General features: G+C 35.2%; 1 protein-coding gene across 5 annotated transcripts; it reads left to right on the top strand.

Annotated features, from left to right (window-relative positions):
• LOC123319767 lies at positions 1-20,018 on the top strand. 5 transcript variants are annotated; one of them, XM_044906693.1, is made up of 5 exons: positions 1-326; positions 381-559; positions 10,894-11,022; positions 13,922-14,409; positions 19,291-20,018. In XM_044906693.1, exons 1-5 carry the CDS (start codon positions 205-207, stop codon positions 19,294-19,296), a joined length of 924 nt encoding a protein of 307 aa, XP_044762628.1. In that variant the 5' UTR covers positions 1-204; the 3' UTR covers positions 19,297-20,018. The 5 variants fall into 5 exon arrangements, 3 of the variants coding, with proteins under 3 accessions (XP_044762628.1, XP_044762626.1, XP_044762627.1); XR_006538646.1 differs by lacking the exon at positions 13,922-14,409 and adding an exon at positions 5,684-6,143; XR_006538645.1 differs by lacking the exon at positions 19,291-20,018 and adding an exon at positions 5,684-6,143 and having other exon boundaries at positions 13,922-14,058.
• Positions 20,019-24,766: the final 4,748 nt, after the last annotated feature.

Here is a 24,766-nt window from a genome sequence, read left to right as displayed (position 1 = left end):
TGTCATCTGTGGTCCTTGTTGATATAAAAAGGAAACAAGATGACCGTTGAAATGAGCTAATAAATAAACTTATCATTTTCCTTACCACTTGATTTTTGATAAGTTTGATGTCTAGACTGCTATTTATAATTGAAGTAGATTTCTTATTTTCATTTGTCCACCCTTTGAAGATTCGAAGTTCGTCTTGTGATATTTATCAGTGGTATGGAGAACGGCATGGAAGAACGTACACTCGTAAATCGCGCTCTATATTGTATTCACTGCAAGAGTAATTCTAGAACGAATCCAAATTATAGCTTCTTCAGATTTCCTAAAGATCCTAAAAGGTAATTTTTTTATGATTCTAAACAGTGTCTTTACTTAAATAAAACTTATTGCAGATGTGCCATTTGGAAAACCTTGATTAAAGAAGATAAAATAAAGGATTTCACACCAGAACAATGCTACAACAGGTTTCGACTCTGCTGTAAACATTTTGAAAACAAGATGTTCGTTCATGAGACAAAAACTCAATTGAAAAAAAATGCTGTACCGATGGAAACAATCACCATAACTTTAGGTAACAATATATTAGATCCTTTCGTTTGCATAAAAAGTGTAGCACTTTTCTACACTCGATTTGATTTACACCAGTGTAGAGGAAGTGTAGTTTATCTACACATAGTCGAAAGGCGATGTAGATAAACTACACCTCCTCTACACTGCTGTGAATTGTATCAGCAAACGAATACTAAAATCGAGCGTAGAAAAGTGCTACACTTTTTATGCAAACTTAAGGACCTATTCTTTCCTTCGAAGTCTTTACCCTCTATGCAATATCATGCTATGAAAGTATTAGGAAAATAAAAGATGGATACTTAAAATAAGCTCTTTACCATAGCATAGCAATGTAATGTATGCATTACACATTGTGAAATTGCTTAATTATTTCTCATCATATCCATTTGTTCATGGAATTATATGGTGTAGGGAATATGCATTTATGATGGATGATTTTTTGATGTACTGGTACAGCTAAAATGATGGGCTATAGACCTATACAGGGTGTCCCAGACGCCGACGTCAAGCTGAAAAAAGGTGATAGACCAAGTCATGATAGTTATCAGAAAAATATTAAAAAAAATCTAAATTATGTATTTTAAAAATTATTGCCATATTAAAAAAAACGAGAAAATCTACAAACTGTGATGGTTTTTTAACTCCCGTTACTACAAATCTTTATTTATTTACAATTTTATTTTTATTATGTAATCTTGACTAGTGCTGCTGTGAGCTGTCGCCAAAAATTCAAAGGTAACTACGCCACCTTGGAAGAAAATGACACTTTTTGCCCAACTAAGTATGCAAAATTAATACTTCGCCACATTTAAACTGGCTGTACTGAAAAAAAATGTACTACGCTAGTTGGGCAAGTTACCTTAAAAATTGGCGCATTTAATAAGGATTCCAAAATATTATGACATTTGCTAGAAAATTTGAAAATTAGACTTGGACAATTTTTTTTGTGAAAAAACCCAGTTTCAAACAAAATTTTATTACTAGATTTGACTACTAGATTCTAGTTTGAGTGACACGGAGAAGTGTAAGCGAGACAGAAATCGTATTTCCAGGTAGTTCAGGGCACCGAAGGCCAATCAATGACTCATTCTTATTTTCTTTAAGTTGAGCATTGGTTTCGGTTGGTTGGAAGCAAATAAGAATGAGTCATTGATTGGCCTGCGGTGCCCTGAACTACCTGGAAATACGATTTCTGTCTCGCTTACACTTCTCCGTGTCACTCAAACTAGAATCTAGTAGTCAAATCTAATGATAAAATTTTGTTTGAAATTGGGTTTTTTTACAAAAAAAAATTGTCCAAGTCTAATTGTCAAATTTTCTAGCAAATGTCATAATATTTTGGAATCCTTATTAAATACGCCAACCTTTAGGGTAATTTGCCCAACTAGCGTAGTACATTTTTTTTTTCAGTACAGCCAGTTTAAATGTGGCGAAGTATTAATTTTGCATACATAGTTGGGCAAAAAGTGTCATTTTCTTCCAAGCTGACGCAGTTACCTTTTAATTTTTGGCGACAGCTTACAGAAGCACTGGTCAAGATTACATAATAACAATAAAATTGAAAATAAATGAAGATTTGTAGTAACGGGAGTTAAAAAACCATCACAGTGTGTAGATTTTCTTGTTTTTTTTAATATGGCATTAATTTTTAAAATATATAATTTATATTTTTTAAAATATTTTTCTGATAACTATTATGACTTGGTCTATCAGCTTTTTCCGGCTTGACGTCAACGTCTGGGACACCCTGTATGTAGCTTAAGTAATCTAACGGACCAGAAGATTTGACTGTGCCTTGTTACCATTAAAGGCTTGCGAAGCATAGGTAGATATAGATTATAGAAAGATTATGGATCTCATATGCAGCTTTTATGATGGTTTGATTTTTTTCAAATAATGATTGAATTCTAGAATCAATTTATTTCAAAGGAATTCTATGGAATAAATGTAATTTGAAAATTTAATCATTGTTTTGCAACAGTTCAAATGTCCAATAGAGTTTTTGATGTAACCTAAATTGAGTAGTTAAAAATTGCCTAGCCTTCAAAATCAGAAATGAAAATGAATCAGATTGGTCTTAAGCCCGTTTGTAATAGCCAAAAATTCTCTGGAGAATTCTCTACAGAATTTTGGCAAGAAAATGCCAGAAATTATTTTATATGCAACTGAACACAAAATTCTACCGAAAGTATTTATGTAACTGCAGAGAATTCATGGTGCATGAATTCACGAATGAATTTTCAGGTCCTTTCGTTTGCATAAAAATTGTAGCACTTTTCTACACCCAATTTTAGTATTTGTTTGCTGGTTGGATTTACATCAGTGTAGAGGAGGTGTAGATAAATTACACGATTACACGAATTACGGATAATCGAGTGTAGAAAAGCAAACGAAAGGACCATGATCATTAGGCATTTTCGATTTTTGTTACTCAAGGGGCAAACAAAGCTATCTATGACATTTAAACTTTAAATTGTAGCTGTCTATATTATCATTGGGGGATAATTATTATTAATTGAACGACATTTTCTCAGGAAATTGATAAGGATTCATAAAAACCAATCCAAATCACAATAATACAAACCTATCCGACTAAGTTGAGTGCCACTAAGTGGACCTGTCAAAGTCAGGAGATTCGAGATTCCAGGACTTAGACTGTTACCTAAGGTCTGTCGGATTATTCGACTTTTGTCTTGTTTCTTTAGCGGCCGGCGAGACGCTGCGGTTTGGAAAATAGACCATTATCCGAAATCTCTATTAAGAGGGTCGTCTTCTACCCTTGCATCTCGTACTTGGTGATCACGAAATTAGTACATTTATAGGTTGTCCCACGTCAGATGTCCTATTAGATGTTTATAGAGAACTTATTTCAATTTTGTCATCATCCCATTTTTATTTCAGTTGATCCTACATAAATGAGAAGAGGGGTTCCCTACATATACCCTCTACCTAAAATGAGAACTTTCATAGTTATCATTGATATTGAAATAAGGTAAAACAGCAAAGTCGAACTGCGGTTGATTACTCTGTAACTTCAGAAACCACATAAGGATACTAATATTCGAATATCAGTTCATTGACATAGAATCGACTGGTATCATACAAAATGTTGGTGGTAGTTTAAAAATCTTGAGCTTGATGAATTCGATTTGATGATCTCATGAACACTGTACATTTTCGGTACAAGCGGAAAAAGTGTGATACTTCTACATAATGACAAAATTGAAAATGGTAAGAAGTTTTTCGATGAAAATGTTATCATCAGAAATATTCAAAAAAGTATGACCTTCCATTTTCACCATTTCTTCAGAAGAATCCCAATAACTCATAAACCAAGGTATGCTATGGCATACTGTTGAAAATTCCATTAGATCATCTTAAGATAAAAAGATATACTGGGTGTGCCATTTGAAATAAGAAAATAGTAGGCTGTTTATGATATAGCCGGAAGCTGCAGATGTCTGAAAATATTTTAGGGACAAAGTTCTTAGTCAAAAACCCCAACATTCAAGATTACACAAAATTGTGATTAGTTCTCTATAAACTTTGAATCCACCTTGGGCCAGCCTGTATAGTGTATAAGGACAATTGATGGTCTCTTTAGGATTGAATAGAGTGGTCGCAGTTCTGAAGGGCGGAACAATCTCGCTTCAGTAATAATAATAAAAGTGATGAAGGTGTCTCTGTGTAGTGCAATTCTTAAAGATTTGATAAAAGAAGTCGAGTGATTTTCCACAGGTAAAACAATTTTGAATGTATTCATCGATTGTCCTACTTAAATTGATGTATCTTAATTCTGTTTTTATTAGAAAAAAAATCGAAAAATTGGTTTCCAATGTATATTATTGCTGTAAACGAAACACAATGTTCATCGAAATATAGACTCTAAACAACTGGTTTTCAAATTTTCAGTTCATTTTCTTATTACAAGTCAACTCTGAGAATATCATCGATATAGAATCAACATTTTTTCCGATTCTTGAAATATACATATACAGGGTGTTTCAAAAAAAGTTGATCCCGTCTCTAGGATAGGTAGAAATCTGAAAAATAATTACTTAGTAAAAAATTTTCATAACGCTATCTGTATTCAAGATAAAGGGCGTTGAAGAAAAGAAAATTACTGCAAGAAGGAAAAGCCCTCAATCCCAATTTCTTACATGTATTCGTTTTAAAAAGGTAATTAATAACATCATCATTACTTCATAGCATCATCGGTTATCACTTCATTATTTTCAAATCAAAATATTCCGGAAAAGATACACAGTATCGAGTTTTGCCAAGAGTACTTTTTTGATGAAAAATTGAATGATGAAATAAAATTAATATTGCCCGTAGTTGAGGCACAATCGTAAAAAAATTTTTTTCTTCGACGCCCTTCATTTTGAATACGCATGGCGTTACGCTAGCAAACCCCATTTTTTTTTTTAATTCAATAATTCGCTTAAACCGCGGGGGTTGGAATAGTAAGTATACTGCATTCGCTCGGTTGGCCATGAAAATTTGACACATTCCATATGTACAGTCAGAAAATGTGAGGTTTTGACGCTTGTCAAAACATTTTTGGGTTTTAAATCAGCGAACTTGAATTCTAAATTGCACTTCCTGAAAAACTGCCTTCTCTCTCTTTCAATCACTTCCGGCATTTTTGTAATATTAGATGATATTAGTTGTGACAACGGCGTTCTGTCATTAACGACATTTCATGAGTGCCAACCATATTCTGTTATAGTTACAAAAAGTTGAGAAAATTATTTCATGGCCAACCGAGTGCCAAAATAATAGTGAATGGAGTATGTATACATGGTCAAATACATATGCAGTTATATTGGACATTTAAATTTTGTCTATCATTTGTATGCTGTTCAAAAAGGACATGATATTATTAATTATGCACTTTTCACCCAAAATGTCTTATAGTGTTCCAGTTATCGAATAACGCACTCTTTCCTCGTAGTATAATGGGCACTTGCATAGTGTTTCACTGTCAGCCTCGTTTCACAGGTATCACATGATGGCACTTGTGTCCGCGAAATGAGGTGTTCATCTGTCAACTTTCTAGCTATCCTAGAGACGGGGTCATCTTTTTGTGAAACATCCTGTGTATTATAATCAATTATTTCAGATTTAAATCCGCCAAGTATACGACAAGCAATCGCTAAACCCCAGCGCCTTCGAGTCGAACCTGGACATTCTGCTGAAGGTGACTCTGAACATTCTGCTAAAATTGACTATGGAAATTCTGCTGGAGCTAACTCTGGACATTCTGCAGACGCGGACTATGGGCGTTCTGCTGAAGCCCACAATGGACAATCTACTGTATGTGATTTTGGACATTCTGCTCAACCTGACTCTGGATATTCTGCTGAACCTGTCTCTGGATATTCTGCTGAACCTGACTCTGGATATTCTGCTGAACCTGTCTCTGGATATTCTGCTGAACCTGTGTCTGGATATTCTGCTGAACCTGAATCTGGATATTCTGCTGAACCTGACTCTGGATATTCTGCTGAACCTGATTCCGGATATTCTGCCAAATCTGATATAATAGTTTCCAGATCAAATACAGACATTCCTAAGAAGAGGTAAACACATTGGTAGTTCTTTCTGAATTCAATAAAATACAAAGTCTGTTCCACATTATATTATAATGTCGTAGTACTGATAGCACGTTAATGTAAGTGATCACTTTATTAACTGGTCCCTGCCTTGCTCTGATCTGCCTATGTAGGGTGAAATGGCTCTTATTATCTCATTGTAGGAGAAGGAGCGTTCCTGTATATGTGGGTGAATTCATAGAGGCAGACTTGGAGTGTCCAGTCAAACGGCGCAGATATTGGGAAATTTCCCAGAAAGCAATCATGCAGTATAGGAAAACAAATAAATACTTACGGAACATCTTCAGTCGTAAAGAGGCAAAAATAAAAAAATTGAATATGACTATCAAATATTTACAGGAAAAAATCAGATCATCCTCCGGTTCAATTGATCCTAATAGAATGACATAGTTTGATGAATAAATTATGAAGTTGAGAATTGAATTGCGTTTTTTTTTCATCCTGTGGATCGACATCCTCTTATCATGTAAAATTATTATTATTATTTCCATAAACTCATGAAATGTGGTGTCACAAAAATAGTCAACAGTGTAAAAGAATTACTGAACTGATATTGAAGGACTTAACATAACACTACTTACTACAATCTGGTTAAAAAATTGAAAGAAAAGAGAGGATGCCCATTGTCCGAGTCTTGTATATTTCATTTATCATATTGTTAGAATCGATAAAATAAACTATATAGTTTGCAATCTGAGCAATATTTGGTTTGATATATTTGTAGCCCAGAAGATCCAACTTTTCGGTCTATATGGTCGAAAGATGTTCAGGGTGTTTATGAGAAAATCATCAATTGTTACACCGGAAACAGCTTATTACTTTCAAAGTTTATCTTTGTATCGTTAGACTTGATGACAAATTCAGCAGTAAACCGTACTTCGGGTAAAAACTTAACGGTTTATTAGTTATTGGAATTCTTCTGAAATACAGGGTGTATTTGAAGGTGATGCTTTTTTTCACCTAGACAAAACTTTCAAAATGACAAAGTTGACAAAAAAAATTGAAAATGATTCTGAAATAGATCCTAAAGCCCGTTTGCAACAGCCGAGAATTCTCTAGAAAAATTTAATCTAGATTTCATGCGCCGTGAATTATGTACCGTTACATACGCACTTTCGGTAGAATTCTCTGTTCAGTTGCGTACAAAATAATCTCTGCCGTTTTCTTGCGATAATTTTGTAGAGAATTCTCGGCTGTTGCAAACGGGCTTAATACGACACTAGACCGTTTGTTAGCCGAATTATCGCAATGCCGTGGAAAAAACTTATCTCCTGATTCGACCATGTGGTTTGGTTTAAGATATTGGCTCGTTCGATATTTACGTGGTAATGAAAATGGAAAGTTAGGATTGCCGAACCATTGTCGATACCAACTGACAAAAGAGACTCAGGACACAAGTGTGAACAATAAAAAAATACTTCAAAATCTCACCAATAAAATTCGTCTAAATTATTCACGAATTTTTTCACAATGGGCATTCTAATCTTGTTCGAACATTCAAACAATCGTCGTAAAAATGGGATGAAATGGGGAAACATCATAGCACTTTTTCAACATAAGCACTTTCAAGAATCTGTGCCTCGATTTTATACATTTTTTTTTTCACCCTAAGTTGCACCCTACAACAATAATGATTCTCTCAAAAGCGACTTGAAATTCAATGAAATTTTGTCGAACTTCTAGGGGTTGTATCTCAGCCATCTTGGATATTTTATATAGACAATTTTTGGTTAAACGACTTATTTTGATGAGTTCTACCTTCTTTCGAAAGAAGCCTCACCTTTGAAAACACCCTGTATATCTTTACCATTTTAAATTTTTCAATTATGTAGTATTATAACAGTGTTGTCTCTTCGGGCCTAAAATGCGCAGGGTGTTTATGAGAAGAATTGTGTTCCTGTTGTACCGAACACAATTAATGAGATTGAGCCGAGCTCTGAATGAAAAATGACCTCAATACTACCCCAGACAATATTTTTCATTTGCATGATAATGCTCATCCCCACAAATACTTAGTTGGGAAGTGCTACCCCACCCGCCGTATTTACCAGACATTGCACCGTCTGATTATAATCTGAAAGGATACCAAAAATTGGGTCGACATCGTGGATAGCCTTATGAGACATTCTTTAGACTTGGAATCCGAACGCTTCCTGAAAGATGGGAAAAACTACTTGCTTGTGATGAACAATACTTCGATTGAACATCATATAACATTTTTTTTATGGTTTTTCAACAGCTTGTTTCTTTTAAACCGAGACGATTCGGAAAAAATGGTAAGGGACAAAAGTGTGTCTTCTGACCTCAAGAATCTACTGTAATGATCTCCAGTTTTCTGAGAAAAATTGGAGTTCATTTTAGTGCATTCCTTTCATTTTACATTTCCGCCTTGGAAAATATTTAATTCTCAAATATTCAGTACATTCATTCCGGTAGGCAGAGTAAATGTAAAAAACCGTTTATCTGTGTTTAACGTTGTTTTTCTTGCATGCCGTTGAAGATTTCGACGTTTTTCTGATGTTGATATGCGATAAACCGGAGCTGACGACGTTTCTCATTCTTGTCGCATTCTGGAATTTTCAGATTTTTTACGTGTGGGGGGATTTGCCTATAAAAGCAGATTTTTCCCCGCGACGGCCTCTTTTACTTTCGACTCTTTTACTCTTTAGTCACTTTTACGCTCCGTACTCTCTTTTCTCTGCGATTCGACTTTAATTGTGTGCACGACAAGCCGTTCAACGAATTTAGAAATAATTTTGTGTTGCGAGGGTTAGTGCTCTTAGGAATTGATTTTTAGTTTTCGTTTGTTTTCCGCGAGGGCCTGAAATGAAGGAGGTAGGTCCCCGTCTTTACAGTTCAGTTTCTTAATTAGACCTACACCGGTAACTTCTTTGACACTGCTGTACTGTATCGCTTTCTGTTATCTTTTATCGTACTTTACCCTGTTTCGCGAGTCTGACTTTTCCCTTCGCTATCAGTCATGGCGCGTAAGCCCTTGGGGTAGTGAAGAGAAAGTCCCGTCAACCCCCTGTTCGTGTTTCGCGTCATAAGTGTTGAAATCGAAATCTCTTCTTTTCTATCAGTCATGGTGCGTAAGCCCTTGGGGTAGAGAATAAGAGGTACCGCTCGTCGTCAGTGAAATCCCGTAGTTGCGCTCAAAATAGACGTTTTCTTCGCTATCAGTCATGGAGCGTTAGCCCTTGGGGTAGCGAATAAAAGTCTCGTTCTTTTCATTGGAGAAATACAATTAATTACATCCCGATACCGTATAGCAAGTCATTTCACTTCGCGAGGTCACCCTTAGTATTCATTTCGTCAGTTCTGGTTGGCGTATTTTATTGAACAACCTTTGATTTTCACTGTACTCCGTATAAACTTTACAAAGTGCTCGTGATCGGATAAAATTTCCAGAATGTATGTTTGCTGGTAGATTCGCTCATATTTCATACCTACACATATTTCCGAAGGTGTGAATGAACTGGTACATAATTTGATTTTGACTACTTCGTTATCGCTACCACCCTAGATAACAGCGAACTCTGTCTCCGACTAGCAGCTACTCTGGTAGGTTTGCTATTCTTCCTAGTGAAAAGAATAGCTGGCGCTCGAGATAAGTTTTCTCCGAGGTAACCACGTTACACTACTGTTAAAATATTTGTATGAGTCAGAGACTCACCCTGTATATACATATTCTTTTGAAATAGATCTTTTACAATTCAAAAACAATGAAGCGGGTGTAAAGAAATGGGAACAAGAGACAGATCCTCGATCCTAGTACCTCGTTCCAGATCTCAGTGTAAGCAGAGGAAAAATGTCAACGGGGTACCATACATATTCTCGTATGATACATGAAAACAGAGATAAAAACCTCAGAAAAAATTCTCTGTCTGCCCGTATAAGTGTAATGATAATGATTTTGTGTGAAGAATAACCTGAAATTATTATATTGAAAGACATCTTCATAGGACAAAATCGAAAAACTTCTTCTGTCCTCTTTCTACCATGATGGTTAACGAAGTGAGAATAATCTGAAAACAAAAAAGAAAGAAAAAACGACAGGGATATTGAATTTTATATTTCACATTGAATAATTCTGAATTGATACCCATCTCAAAAAAGAATCGCTCACCGAATGAATTCCTTCGAAACCACCGTGAAATTTATATTTTCTGCAACCAAGTGGTCTTTCGTCTCTTCTGCGCCACACTCACATTTTGGACTATCAACACACTAAAGAACTAAGACACACATACACATACAAAACATTGTTGTAATAAATTCTTTCAATCCTGTGTGTTCTGTTTACTATGTCCCGTAGTGTATAAAGAAGAAAAGATATGGTTGAATAAACAATTAACTTTTTAATAATTCCTCAACTGATTTTAGGTTTTCGTAACCACTATTATATTTTTATTGCTTTCGATTATTTCTTCTAGGATTGTTGTATTTTGCGTCCTTTGACCTATTCTTATTGACTTCTTTACTATTTTGTTGAGTTCTTTATAATTTTGTGAGTCTCCGTTAGCGTTTCTATACTCCATAAGTTTTGGAATGTATTTTTGGCTGTTGGAATAGTGCACATTTCCGAATATTTTCAATATTATTATTATCATTATTAATTCTACGTTAATTTCGTGAAGGGTACCTTTGATCTATTTTGAGTAGTTTTAGAGTTATCTTTATTGCCAATCAATACAATTGGTTATTTTTTTTTCAGATTCCAGAAGTCCAGAGAGACCGACGTCTATACTTAGGGATGCCCTTCTGAGACCTCCCAGAAGGGTGCAAGTTATGTTCGATCACAATTATGCGCAGTCTGTGAGGTGCCCTAAGACCTCTTCTGAAGGTAAAAACAATATTTATTTTATTCGAATTGTACCGGGTTTTTTACTATAATTTTGTCCCCCTTTAATATTTGATACAAATAGAGATACAAAAAAATGTTTTTCACTAAAGTTCAAATGGACCACCCTGTGTATTTTTCTTCTGTTGGCTAGATCTAACTCTCCTGACCTCGAATGTATATGCATATGTCGGTTAATCTCTCTTAACCCAGACTAATAATCTGTTTTTTATTCACTTATGAAATTTCATAAAGTATCATTCACATCAATTCAATACTATCTCTAATTTTAAGAACAACTGAGTTTCAAATTTTAGGAACCATTTGGCAAGGTCAGTGGCCAAGGGGTAGGCTGCGATAAATCAACAAACTGTATTGGTAACGATATGCAATGAATCAGAAACATATCTGATAATGCTATCTCAAATAGTCGTACAACTTGAGAAAATGGTATGAGCTTTGAGCTTTCTTTCTATGTTGTGTCAGGTTATCAGAGACTTTGAAGATCATATTCATTACGGATTTTTGAGAAGATGCTCGAAATTCATTTGAATTTAGGTGTACGAAATTTTATGTTATGAAAATAACCTGCCAACTTGACAATTAGACACGCCGTGTTTTATACAGAATGAGTCTGACTCGTACAAATATTTCAACAGTAGATTCTTGAGGTCAAAAGAAATACTTTTTCCTATACCAGTTTTTCCGATTCGGCACTGATAAAAGGATTTAGCCATTCTAAGTTTTCATAACGAGCTATGCCACCCCTGGAGAGACGAAATTCTCTTCAGAATAACAAGCTACACTACACATCTGTGGATCTTTTGAACAGGGCATTCAGTCAAAGTACCCAATTTTCCGAATATCACAACTATTTTTTATTTTTGAACATTAAATTACTCGAAAACGGCGCAATATACGTGCAGATATGGAGAAAAAACTTTTACTTTACAAAACGTTCAAACTAGTTTCAACAGTTGGGTTCTTTGAATTTTTGGTATGTTTACGTAATGGCGTAATGGGAAAGTGGAAGACATAAATCATATCTCATTCATTCGATAGCACTAAAAATAACATTTTTTAATGGTTTTTCAACTTTTGAACCTAGCCGGAATAAATGCTCAAGAGTCTTGTGTTGAAATATTTGTACGAGTCGAATACTATATTCTAAATCACAAAAAAAAAATAGGAGTATGTAAAAAAAATGAAAGTTACTACTACTACTAAATGAAGTAACTCATTATGCATTATCATATTATTAAAATAGCCTGCCAACTTGAGCAAACTAGTTTTTTATTAGAAACACGACAAAATTAGATTTTCTGAATCAGAAAAAAAAACATAGGGTTCATATTTCAGAAGTGAAAGTAACTATATCACCGAAGTGGCAGACTGAAAAAATCTTCGACTACTCCACTGAATTATACATAAACAAGTGACTATAGAATGTTACACTTGTTTCTCGATAACACAGGAACTTTACGAATTGGGACACCAATTCAAAGAACCGAAAGATGGGTTATCTTATACAGGGTCTTTCACGAGGAACCTCACCCATATTTATACGGAAAACTACTGAACGTATTTTCATGAAATTCAGCACTTATAAGTATTCCACGATGCTGATGAAATCTAAAATATTTTCAAGGCATGAGCACCTCCGGTTTTTCCGGAAATGACGTGAACTTCCGTTTTTCAAATTAGAACACCATCTTTTTATTGCAGAAATAGATTCCTTAGAAAATTTCAAGTTATTTTGATGTAACATTTTTCAGTTTTGGTTGGAAAATTCTCTCTGAGCGGGAAAATTCGAAAAAAAAAATCGAAAATAAAGCTCCGCTGAAACAAGAATAACTTCGAGGTTTTAAGATGGAAAATTTTCATTTTTGGGATTTTTCAAGATGTAAGATTGATGTATCCACTTTAAAAATCGAAATCGCGATTCATGATACAGGGGGTGAAAAAATCGATTTCAAAGTTAGGGATGACAAAATCGTGAAAAATCAATTTTTTCAAATTAGAACCCCATTTTTTTATGGCAGATATTGAATCTACGTTAAAAAATAATGTGAGTGTATGCATCACACCCTCTCATGAAAATACGTTCAGTAGTTTCCAGTATAAATATGGGTGAGGTTCCTCGTGAAAGACCCTGTATATTATATAAAGCTAGAAAAAAAAAAGATAGAGGATGCGGGTTTGGCAATCATCCATCTTTTAAAAATCGAGGTCAGATACATTTTTTCCTAGCTTTAGTTACAGAGCTACCATTCAATCCCATCGAATTTGCCAACCCTATATTTTTAGTCAACTTCATTCCTATAAACTAAACATCATAGCGACACTGGCAGTTCAACCACAGTCTAATAAGATCTGAAAGAAAACTTGGAACTTTTTCCGAAAATCTCAACGGCACAAGTCAGCACAATTACATAAAACAATTTTCGACAAAGAAAAACGATAGTATTTTTTCCGAAACTTCTTCGAAAAATAAGCAGGATATTCGCGAATGAGCGACAAAAGTTATCACACGTGTAGCCCAACGTTTCACATGTTTTCATAAAGATTTCGGGAAGATATTCAAGACACAGGTTAGCACAAATTTTTTCAGTAATTTTCAAGAAGAAAAAAGGGCTGGACTACTTTTTCTTCATTTTATATTTTTTGCTGAATTAGAAGTACTTACCCTCGAGAAATTCGGTAATTCTCTTGAGTAATTAAAACCTGAAATAAAAAAAAAAAAACTTGCAACAGCACAATTCAGTACTTTTTTTCCCAAATCGTGAAGTGGTCGGTCAATTTCAAACCCATAAATTTTCTGCCAAAAAATCTAGTCGAAAAAAATTATTCTTTACGGGTATGATACTCTTAATGTCACTGAGTATATTATTATTTGTTTCAGTTGACAAACGCCAAAAAACTGAGAAGAACGATCCATCTGCTTCATCTACCACGCCATACAAAAATGATAAACCGATCGATTCAATGCCGAACGTAGCAGGGGATACCGAAAATAATTCCACACTTTTACCACTCTCCCCACCACCCTACTGTCTAGAAGAGACTCCCCCTGAGAGTCCGTGTTGTAGCAAGAATTCTCCAACGCCATCCAGCAAATCTTCATCATCACCACGCCAAAAATCAAACAAAAACGAACCAAAAGTGTCCCTTAACGCAATGGAAACAGCTGTGCGAATTCCAGAACGAAACTCAATCACGAATATGGATGACACTGATTATTTCTTTTTGAGCATGAGTAAAGCTGTCAAAAAATTGCCTAAAATAGAGCAAACAAAAATTAAACTCGATTTGCAAACCGCAATTTCACAAGCTGAAATCCGTTCTATGGTCCATAAGGTCGAGGTTCAGAACACTTCTTCAATTAACATAGTGAGTGATAAATTGATTCTACCAGCACTGCAATCCCAAAAATTTACCGTTCCCCCCATTAACTCCGTACCATCAGAACAAACGGCTAGTCCGATTGGAGAGAACATAACGTCGTACTATAATAATATTGCATTACTTGTTAACTTATGAAACTTATTGATATATAGCTCAAATATATAAGAATTAATTTAAAAATATGTTTTCGTTTCAATCTTTTGTACGATACATACGGAGGGATTTCTATTTTGGGAGGAGAGTTCGATAATTGAAAGCCAAGGTAAATAGAGCCAAAACAATCATTTGAGCACCAAGTGTGTTGGGAGTTACACGTTTAGGGTAACATTCAGCCCTAGAACCTGCCCGTGAAATGGATGCTGTCAGATGTTATTCAGAATTTATTCAAAACCGCGTCTATAAATTTTTTGCGTATCGTGTATTGCATCCACTTCTTCTATCTCAAGAACCAAATTAATTTTGTAGTTCTGAACTGCATCATAAATATACTCACCGGCAAAATAATCGACCCACTCAATGAATTGATGAAGTTTGTTCATTTATAAATTTGTTATTTCGAGTCCGATTTGATTGAACTTTTTTTCAATTGTAGGCGAGTTTATATAAAATCTATCAGAAGTTTTGAATTTCAAGAAAATTTGGCGTACGTCATTTCATACCGGGTGGAACGAAATCTCTTTTCTTACTCTAACTTTAAAACCACCTGTAGAGTGGTCCAGTTGTTCCATCTTGTGATTTCTTGTTTCATCGTCAAGATACATCTTTTCTCAACAATTTAATTTTTTTCATTACAGTAGCTCAATTTTTGTGGGAGATAATGATATAGGGTTTTCGGTAAAACATTACATTTCACAATTTCTTTATGGTTACAACTGTAGGTTACGCTAAGGACTGCTGAAGGGACACTGTCGGTACAGATATCATTTGTACCGTATGGGAAAGTCAGCAGATGATATTTTGCAGGCTCTGTGGATCAGAAGCAGAAACAGCTGAACACATGAAATGCAACTGTCTCCAGGTTGCTGGCCTAAGAACCATTCATATGTTGAAACCGGTCTTGGATACTCAGAGGGAAGAAAGACTTATTAGGTATATTATGTTTTTCACTTTGTTTTCAGTATTTTTCCATTATGTTAGGATTTTGAGTTGAATTTGTAAACGTTATGTTAAAGCCATAGAGGAATTGTAGAAATGTGTTAATGTTTTCCGGAATACTCTGTATCTTTCACAGAAATTGAGCTATTGTAATAAATGAAAAATGAAATTGTTGAGAAAAGATGCGTCTTGATGGCAAAACAAGAAATCACAAGGTGGAACAACTGGAACACTCCACAGATGGTTCAAAAGTTAGAGTAAGAAAAGGAATTTCGTTTCACCCAGTATAAAATGATGTACGCCTTATTTTCTTGAAATACACACGGTGAGTGTATTTGACTATGACAACAGATTATATGATTTTCACAAAAATGAGTCTTTAAACCACGACACGTGTTTCGCTATCGCTATAGGTAGACTCTAGTTTACGTTCACCCACCTGAAGATGCTATTGTGAAACACGTATCGTGGGTTAAAAACTCATTTTGTGAAAATCGTATAATCTGCTTAAAGTTCTATTTTCAGACTTAAAGAAAATTATTCCTCATATTTTCTTGTCTAATGCTCCAATTTCGAGTAATTTGAAAGTTGAAAATGAAAAATATCTGTGAAATTCGAAACATTGATTACTTTCGCTGAATGCAACTCCGTGTTAAAGATCCACAGAACATAATATAACATAACACATTAGACATGTGTGTGTGTGTGTGTTAGTGAATAAGTGCGACAAAATACTGGAGGTGATTCTGTAAAAAAAATGACATTATGCTATATAACTTTTGTCCACAAATGTTTCGTTTTCCGAGGTACGGGATGTTGAAGTTTTACTTTGAAAAATTAGTTATTAATATTATACCTAACAAATAGTGGATGGATCACGCTTTCAGAGTAAGGCAGGTGAATAATAAACGAATTAATTCAGATGCATAACATCAGCAGATAATTAAATCAACAAATGTTACGATCTGAATCGGACTAACAAACTACCATCGCTCGAAGTATTACCAGAAATTTCGTTTCGTCGACAAAGAGTAGATGCCGACCATGGTTTCGGTCTTATTTGACCTCGTCAGAGCAACAAAACTCCTTCGTCAACGAAACTAGTTCGATTTAGATCGTATCATTTGTTGATTAAATTATCTGCGGATGTTATGCATCTGAATTAATTCGTTTATTATACCTAACTGAAAGTTAAAAAATGAAGAAACGCTAGTTTGACATTACATTGAAAAATTCGTATTTGAGAATGTTGACAGTAGCCTGCTATCGTCGCTACTACATAATGTGTTGAAGTAAAGAGTTTATCTCATAAAAAAGGGACACCCCTTACGAAAAAAAAGGCTGTTAGTTTGAAATATCTCAGTGGAGTTTTTTTATTAAAAAATATTGAAATCATTACCCGTATACGCGCAAATGATGAACATTTGCAAAATTTTTAACTGCATGTCAGAAAATGCGTTATAACTACCTCTTGCAAACCAATTTCATTCTCATATCTCAACCGGTTTCAGTGCTTGAAATAAACAGTCAGTTTTTCAGTAAAACTGTTACACCCCGTACCTCGGCAAACGAATCTTTTGCGGACAAAAGTTATATGGTATAATGAAATTATTTTTTCATGAAGAATCACCTCCAGAAGTTTGTCGCTCTTATTCGCTAACGCCACGTATTTAGCTTGTTATTCTGAAGGGAATTTTGTTGTCATTATGATGTCCTGTGTTTGTTGAATTGGCGACTCTTGAACGTTCCGAGAAATCATTCATTAATTCATATCGAAATCAAAGGTTAAATTTGCGTTATGTTTGAATCTGATAACTCTTGTACGGAATGAAATAAACAATTATGTACAATATATGATGACATATTGGTGGTTGCTGAGTTCACTATTATTATGGAAAATAAAATAGAAACCTAGAGAAGAATACTAAATTATTGCTATTAATACTACTTCGTTCATCAAATGGAATGGAAAAAGTGAGTTATGCTTGTTTTTCTAATGTAGTAGCCTATGTCCAAGGTATTTAATGCTTGGAGAAACTTTATTGTTAGGTTTTCAGGGTTGGCGTAGCTCATTATGAAAACTCGAAATGGCCATATCTTCTTATCTAGGCCGAATCGGAAAAAATGGCTAAAAAAGTTTTTTCACCTCGAGAATATACTGTTGAAATAAATCTACGAGTGGAAGACTCACCCTGTATGTTTACTGTAGAATGCTAATTCAATATACAAGAAATACGGTAAAATTTTGACAGTTATCGTTGATGCGCACCATTATTTCATTTCAAATCGAAAGTTGCTTAGAGTTCCTTGATATCAACAAAGAATAGCGAAAACCTTAGCTTCCTACGATTCTTCGTTTTTGAGTTATCATCAAAAAATGAGATTTTGAAGATTTGGAAAAGTTCTCATAACTTTTTTGTCTTTGAAGTTACAGATCTGAAACTTGAATCTACTGAGGAAAGATTTTTTTCCAATTGAAAAAAATGACAAATTCAATAAAAGTGTGCATCTAAAAAAACGAAAGTTCGCCTAATGATTCGAATTGAAAACATATTTTGATCTCGTCAGTGTGGAGTTAACGAAAAAAAGTGCCTGCAGAAGGTTCCAAGTTTCAGATCTGTACCTTCAAGGACAAAAAAGTTATGAAAATTCTTCGAAATTGTCAAAATCTCATTTTTTTTAATAACTCGAAAACGAAAATCTTAGGAGGCTACGGTTTTCACCATTCTTTGTCCTCTGAAAAGAGCTCGGAAATGTGTCATCCGTTTTTATCTAGCTCTAGTTCACGAGATCCCCTCAGTAGACAACGAATTTTGCCCACCCTGTACACCCTCTCCATTATGGAAACTTTTAACTTTTCATCATCAATCAAATCATCACGATTTCACGTTTTTGTCGTGGTTTTCCGACGATGCAGATCATAGACAATCTAGGGTCATATGAGGATCTGTTTCATCGATTATTTTTCCAACTTTGTTGTGTTGAAAGTTTTGTATGGTTGATTTTTGTTCAAACGGTTTAGATATTTTGAGGAGGTCCAACCTTCTATCGATTAAGCGACTCATCTTTAGAAATACCACGTGCAGTCGAGAAAAAAACGCTGCAAATTTTACCAGAAGATTCATGTTAGAAAAATATTTCAACTTCCACAAATCCAAATCCTAATTCAAAAAATATATTTCGAATCGTTTGGGTGTGGTTCTCGATTTTTGTATCAAATGCAACAGTGTTATAGAGAAAGAGTCTGGATTTACATTTCAATGTTTGACATTGCATTAGCTAAGAGCGGTACTAGGCTGAATTTCTGAGGATGGTAATAATTTCATTGAATGAGCATCATGAATATATTTCAAACAATTTCATTATCAAATATTTTGGTATCATTTCTTTTATAAAATAAAATATTCGAAATGGTATAGGTGAGGGAGGGGAAGGCTAATTACCACCTTTAACCCTCTGTAGAAACGCACATGGCATTTGCTTATCCATCTGTGGCATAGTTGGCTACAAATAGATTTTGATTTTTTTCAAAGGCGTAAAATAAAAAGTGTTCTTAAGTCATTAAACTGTTGCAGAAATTTGATGTTGCAAATGTTATGATTTGATGTTGCAAATTCAAATTTTTAAATTCCCGGTGTGTTTCTGAATATGAACTGAATATATATGGGTTATAATTACATGTTTCCTTTATTCCAAAGATCAATTTTACAAAATAATGAATCATGAGGTATTCATACATTCTTCTATCATGATATATTTTTTAAATTACAGAAGTGAAGGGAGGAGGTGAAATCAACAGTGTTGTTAAGCTCCAGTGGGGTAACTTTATGTGTATCTCACAAGTTCAACTGGTAGATGTGTGAAATATCAACCAGACCGACTATTGAAGATGTCATGGAGAAGCGTTTGCAGACAACAGTGACGAAGTATTTTCAAGATACTCCAGAATGTACTCTTCTATGTATTAACCGAAGCTGGGCGTTGTGCGTAGAACTTAGGAGATGGTATCAATCGATGTAGATGAAGAAACGGGTGAGTCTATGACTTGTACATCTATTTCAATAGTAGGTTCCTTTAATCAAATGTTGTCAGAGTAAAATCAAACAGTGGCATTATTGAAAACAATCCTACCAGCCCGCTTTGCAGTGCTAATTTTTTCAGAAGAAATTTATCCATACAGCGACAACCTACTTGAAGAGAAAACACTAATCATAAAATATCGCTGTAGATTAGTGGCGGCCCGTGGTCATTAGAGTCGAGGAGGCAAAAAGTTTTTGAGGAGTATTGGAATAAACTTGAAATACATTTTTTCAATGTAATAAAAAGTTGCACGGACTCAAATTCAAACTCTTCAATTATTTATTGGAACCTGTTCTAATTATTCATTCCAGGTTGACAGGTTTCGGCCTATAAGGCGATTTTCAAAACCAAATTGAATTTAAAAATTGTTGACAATGCATTCAGCCATTCGTTACATAAAGATGTTAAAATAATATGAATTTAAACTTTAGGTTTAAGGTTCTGAAACGTGGGTTTCAACTTACAAATATGTTCCACAAGTCATATAATAATAATAATAATAATAATAATAGTTCATTAGCTTCAAATAATTACACCATGCCGATATAAAAAATGAAACAAGTCAACAAAAAGCTGAAACACTATGTATTCCACCGTTTACAAAACTCCCTAAATTCACATAAACTATAAGGTTCACAATTCAAAATAAGACTAAACAATTCCTTCTTAAAGTTAATATGACATTTGATATCTTGCAGAACTTTCGGCAAAGCATTGAACAAACTCATAGCCACACACTCAACAGACTTACTCCTCGAAACAGTACTATGTAATGGTAAAATATATGGATAAATTCTTCTGGTGTTATTCGAATTTTTAAATTTTGCGAAGTACTGGCCGTTCTTATTGAGGAATATAAGCAATTTGTAAATGTACAGACCATACACTGTCAAAATATTAAACTTTTTAAAAACTCCCCTGCAGGTCTCTCTATACCCTAAACATAACATGGTACGCAATGCTCTTTTCTGAGTTACAAAAATAGAGTCTGTATGAGACGAACTACCCCAAAAAATGATGCCATATGACAGAACAGAATGAAAATTCGCATAATACACTAACTTCAATAGGTCCAAATCTACCTGACTCCTCAACATGAATAACGTGTAACAGGCAGAATTAAGTCTGCTCCTCAACTGTTCAATGTGGGAGCCCCACTTCAGGTGTTTATCAAGAACTAGACCCAAGAACTTCACATTATTATCAACTTTTATCAATTTATCTTGAACATTTATCGAAGCAGGATATTCTAATTTAGACCTTTCATTATAAAAAAACATACATTGAGTTTTTTCAACATTTAAAACCAAATTTCGATTACATAACCACTCAACTATCAAATTCATCATAATATTTGAATCATTGATAGCAGAAGAAATACAAGAAGAACGAATTAAACAGTTTGCATCATCGGCAAATAACCTCAATGATATCTTTCTGCGTAAACGCAAACACAACATCGTCAAAAAATTTATATATACAAGAAATAAAAGTGGGCCCGCAATACTACCCTGCGGAACACCCATAGTTATTTCTATATCATCCGACATAAAAACTTCTCGATCCACCTCTATGACAACTCTCTGTTTCCGTGATGTCAAATAGCTCTTCAGAAGGTCCAGCTGAGTATCTCTTATTCCGTACTTTTCGAGAATATCCAGCAGCCTTCCATGGTCAACGCAGTCAAAAGCTTTTGAAAGATCCAAAAACACATTTAATGGGATCTCTCCTTCTTCCATAGCAATAGTTATTTCGTTTAAAAGCTCAAAAATCGCTGTTTCAACACTCTTATCCTTCATAAAGCCATGTTGATTTGCCGAAATTATACCGAACTTACGAAAAAAATTCAACAATCTCTTGCAAAGAATCTTCTCAAAAATCTTGGAAAATGAAGGTAGGATGCTGATGGGTCTATAGTTATTAAAGTCATTGATATCGCCTTTTTTGAATAACGGTTTTATCAAGGCTATTTTTAAATTGTCTGGAAAAACACCCTCCTTTAAGCTACGATTTATAATTAACGTGAGCGGTTCAAGTATGCATTCAATTGATGATTTCAGGACTTTTATCGGTATTTTATCGTGACCACAAGACATCTTATTCTTCAGAGATTTCACCACGGACAAAACCTCACCCTCAGAAACATCGAACAAGTAGAAAGAATTTTTAAGTCTCTGTTCCGAGTCCTCTACCTCAGATGTGGTCAAATTCTGAGTAATCTTCGATGGAATATTCGCAAAAAAGTAGTTGAACTCTTTGGAAAGAGAGCATGGATCTTTATGAGATAGGGTCACCTTCCCTGAACTATTGTTTCCTATAATGAGGTAACATCCGGTCACAAAATAGGCACATCGTGAAATGGCCTTCAAGTTCTTAAAATTCCTTCTAACAACAATTCACTTGTTATATCAATAACTAATGTAGTCATAGCATTAATTCAGAGGTATTTATTAGGGCAAATTTCTCAAGGATTGATGGATTACGGTGTAAGAATAAAAGATCACCTTGGTCGCTGATCCGAAAAGCTGAACTCTAGTCAAGTGATCCTAACAATAATAACAACTTCATAGTAACTCAGTCAACAGATACATGAAGTGTTTTGTACGAGTGTGATTCTTGTTTGAATGAAAAATACAAAAGAATAAAAAATTCTATTTTGATTTTACCACACTTTCAGCAATTATTTTCAAAGACTCAGCTACACTTTTCATGGATTCTTTTAATTCTATTCAAATTTCCATGCTCTCCTGATTCATGTCGATCAAATTTTTCGACAATTTTTCGCCCCCTCTATTGTTTCTTCTATAGGGGCCATCATTTGGTAATCTTGCAGAATTGTCAGTCTAAGAATCCTCTGCTTGGATGAGAGATTTTAGTCTTGTTATCAAGAATAACATTTATATATTATGGCTATAGAGCCATAATATTCAAATCCATAAATTTTGTCCTCCCTAACATCATACTGAACACTCTCCTTTATGTCAATTTCGTCATATAATAACTCACAACACCTGTCTAGGTTATGGTGTAAATTTTCTCCAATTTGTTCAAATATATGTTGATTTATCCCTCTTTTGAATGGAACTTCTGTCAAAAGTTTCATGAGTGTGGTTTTTTTAGGAAGTGCCGCAAAATTTCTTAATGAATTATAGCTATAGAACCATAATCTTCAAAACCATAAATTTTGTCCTCCCTAACATCATACTGAACACTTTCCTTGTAAACTGGCATCGACGTTGATTCGATCTCTTTTCGAGAAAATGTCCTTTTTCATCCAGTCTGACACTGTTGTTTCTTTGGTTGAAACAACACTTGCTTGAAGTTTTTAGGGCAACTGAACGACCAGACTCAGAACGTTTCAAGGGAATGTCTTAACTCCACAGTTGCCGAAGAGGTATATTGATCAAACTAAAGATGAATGATGATTTTATTAATTACAGTCTAAGCTTATATACTAAATTGAATAATGACGATAGAAATAACATTGCCATATTTGGTATTACTGCACTGACGGAGTCCCCGGTTGCATCAATTGTTTCTAGCCAGTCAGCAGAATTCGGTAGATCGACGGCTCGCTCGGCGTGACCCAGTTTTGTGAATAATTCAGATATTATTATTATTATTATTATTATTAAGAATATACAGAAGAGTTGAGATCGTAATCTATAAACTCATATAAAAAAAAATAAAATTAATACGAGTTGACATTGTGAAAAAGAAAAACAAGAGATGCATGAAATGTACACAACACACACATACAATTTCACAGTAGTCTCACGAAGAAACACTGGCGAACCATCTGTCCATAGCACTCTTGAAGCCATTCACAGAGCGGGCGTTCACTGCTGCTGTCGGAAGGCTGTTCCAGGAATTAAAAACCCTGTTGGGGAGGAAGAACTCTCTGCTGGTGGACCGGAACCTCTCCTTCGTCAGCTTGAAGTTGTGGCCACGCAGACGAGTGTCAGCATTAAGGCAAAAGAGATGGGACACATCAACGTTGAACAAGCCGTGAAGGGCTCTATAAGTTGTGATCAGGTCACCCCTCAGACGACGGTTAGCAAATGGCGTGAGGTGCATTGAAGAAAGTCTTTCCTCGTAAGTGGGCCTTCTCCTACCATAGGGAATTCTAGTAAATCTTTATTGGATGTATTCCAGATGATTCACATCACGGGCCAGCACCGGGGCCCAAACTGGACCAGCATATTCGAGGATGGGCCGAATATATGTGGTGTAGAGTACGCTGCAAGTGCGAGGATCACAACGGCCAAAAGTCTTCTGTAGGAGAAACGACATTCTCTTGGCTTTGTTGGAGACAGCAGCTATATGCTCAGACCAGGACAGATCCTCAGTGACAATGACCCCCAGATCTGACTGAGATGCAACAGATTTAATAGCATGGTGGGATAAGTAGTAGGAGTGTTTCGGATTATGTTTTCCCATATGAAGGACTGTGCATTTATCCAAATTGAGTGGGAGCTGCCAAGTGATGGACCACCTCCATACAGCATCCAGATCACCTTGCAATATTGATCCCAATAATGGATTGCCATAAATTTTCACGTCATCGGCAAAAAGAGCGCAAGATGACTTTACCTTAGCAGGCAGATCTGACGTGAAAAGTAAAAAGAGAAGCGGCCCATGGACAGAACCCTGGGGCACACCGCTAGACACCCCTCTAGCAGATGATATCGAGTCACCTACGCGAACTTGAAAAACTCTATCAGACAAAAAAGCTTCGAGCCACAACAGGAGGTCACCACGAATGCCGAGACTTTCTAACTTGAAAAGGAGAAGTTTATGAGACACGCGGTCAAAAGCCTTTGAGAAGTCAAGATAGACAACGTCAACAGGATTTCCAGCATCCAGCTTTGAACTCCAGTCGTTGACACAAGTCAGAAGGTTGGTGATCACGGAGCGGCCTGGGAGAAAACCGTGCTGACAGTCAGGAATAATACCATTGGCGAGTGCAAAATGTAGCATCGACTCGTGAATCATCTTTTCGCAGATTTTGGCGACAATTGGAACGAGACTTATTGGCCTATAGTTGTTAGGATCGAGTTTGTCTCCCTTTTTGAAGATAGGTGTGACCAGGGCCTCTCTCCAGCATTTTGGCAATGTATGCGTGATGAAAGATTTTGTGAAAATCGTCGAAAGGGGCAGAGAAAGC

Source organism: Coccinella septempunctata, chromosome 9, assembly GCF_907165205.1.
Source record: "Coccinella septempunctata chromosome 9, icCocSept1.1, whole genome shotgun sequence".
NCBI lineage: Eukaryota > Metazoa > Arthropoda > Insecta > Coleoptera > Coccinellidae > Coccinella > Coccinella septempunctata.
The sequence above is the reverse complement of the archived record's forward strand: the minus strand, read 5'-3'. Positions and strand labels throughout refer to the sequence as shown.

Bases quoted from the DNA above. Each gene is read 5' to 3' on its own strand.
- LOC123319767 (XM_044906691.1), top strand. From the start codon at position 205: ATGGAGAACGGCATGGAAGAACGTACACTCGTAAATCGCGCTCTATAT. The intron at 327-380 runs GTAATTTTTTTA...AACTTATTGCAG, and splicing joins TTTCCTAAAGATCCTAAAAG to ATGTGCCATTTGGAAAACCT. The intron at 560-10,893 runs GTAACAATATAT...TTTTTTTTTCAG, and splicing joins AACAATCACCATAACTTTAG to ATTCCAGAAGTCCAGAGAGA.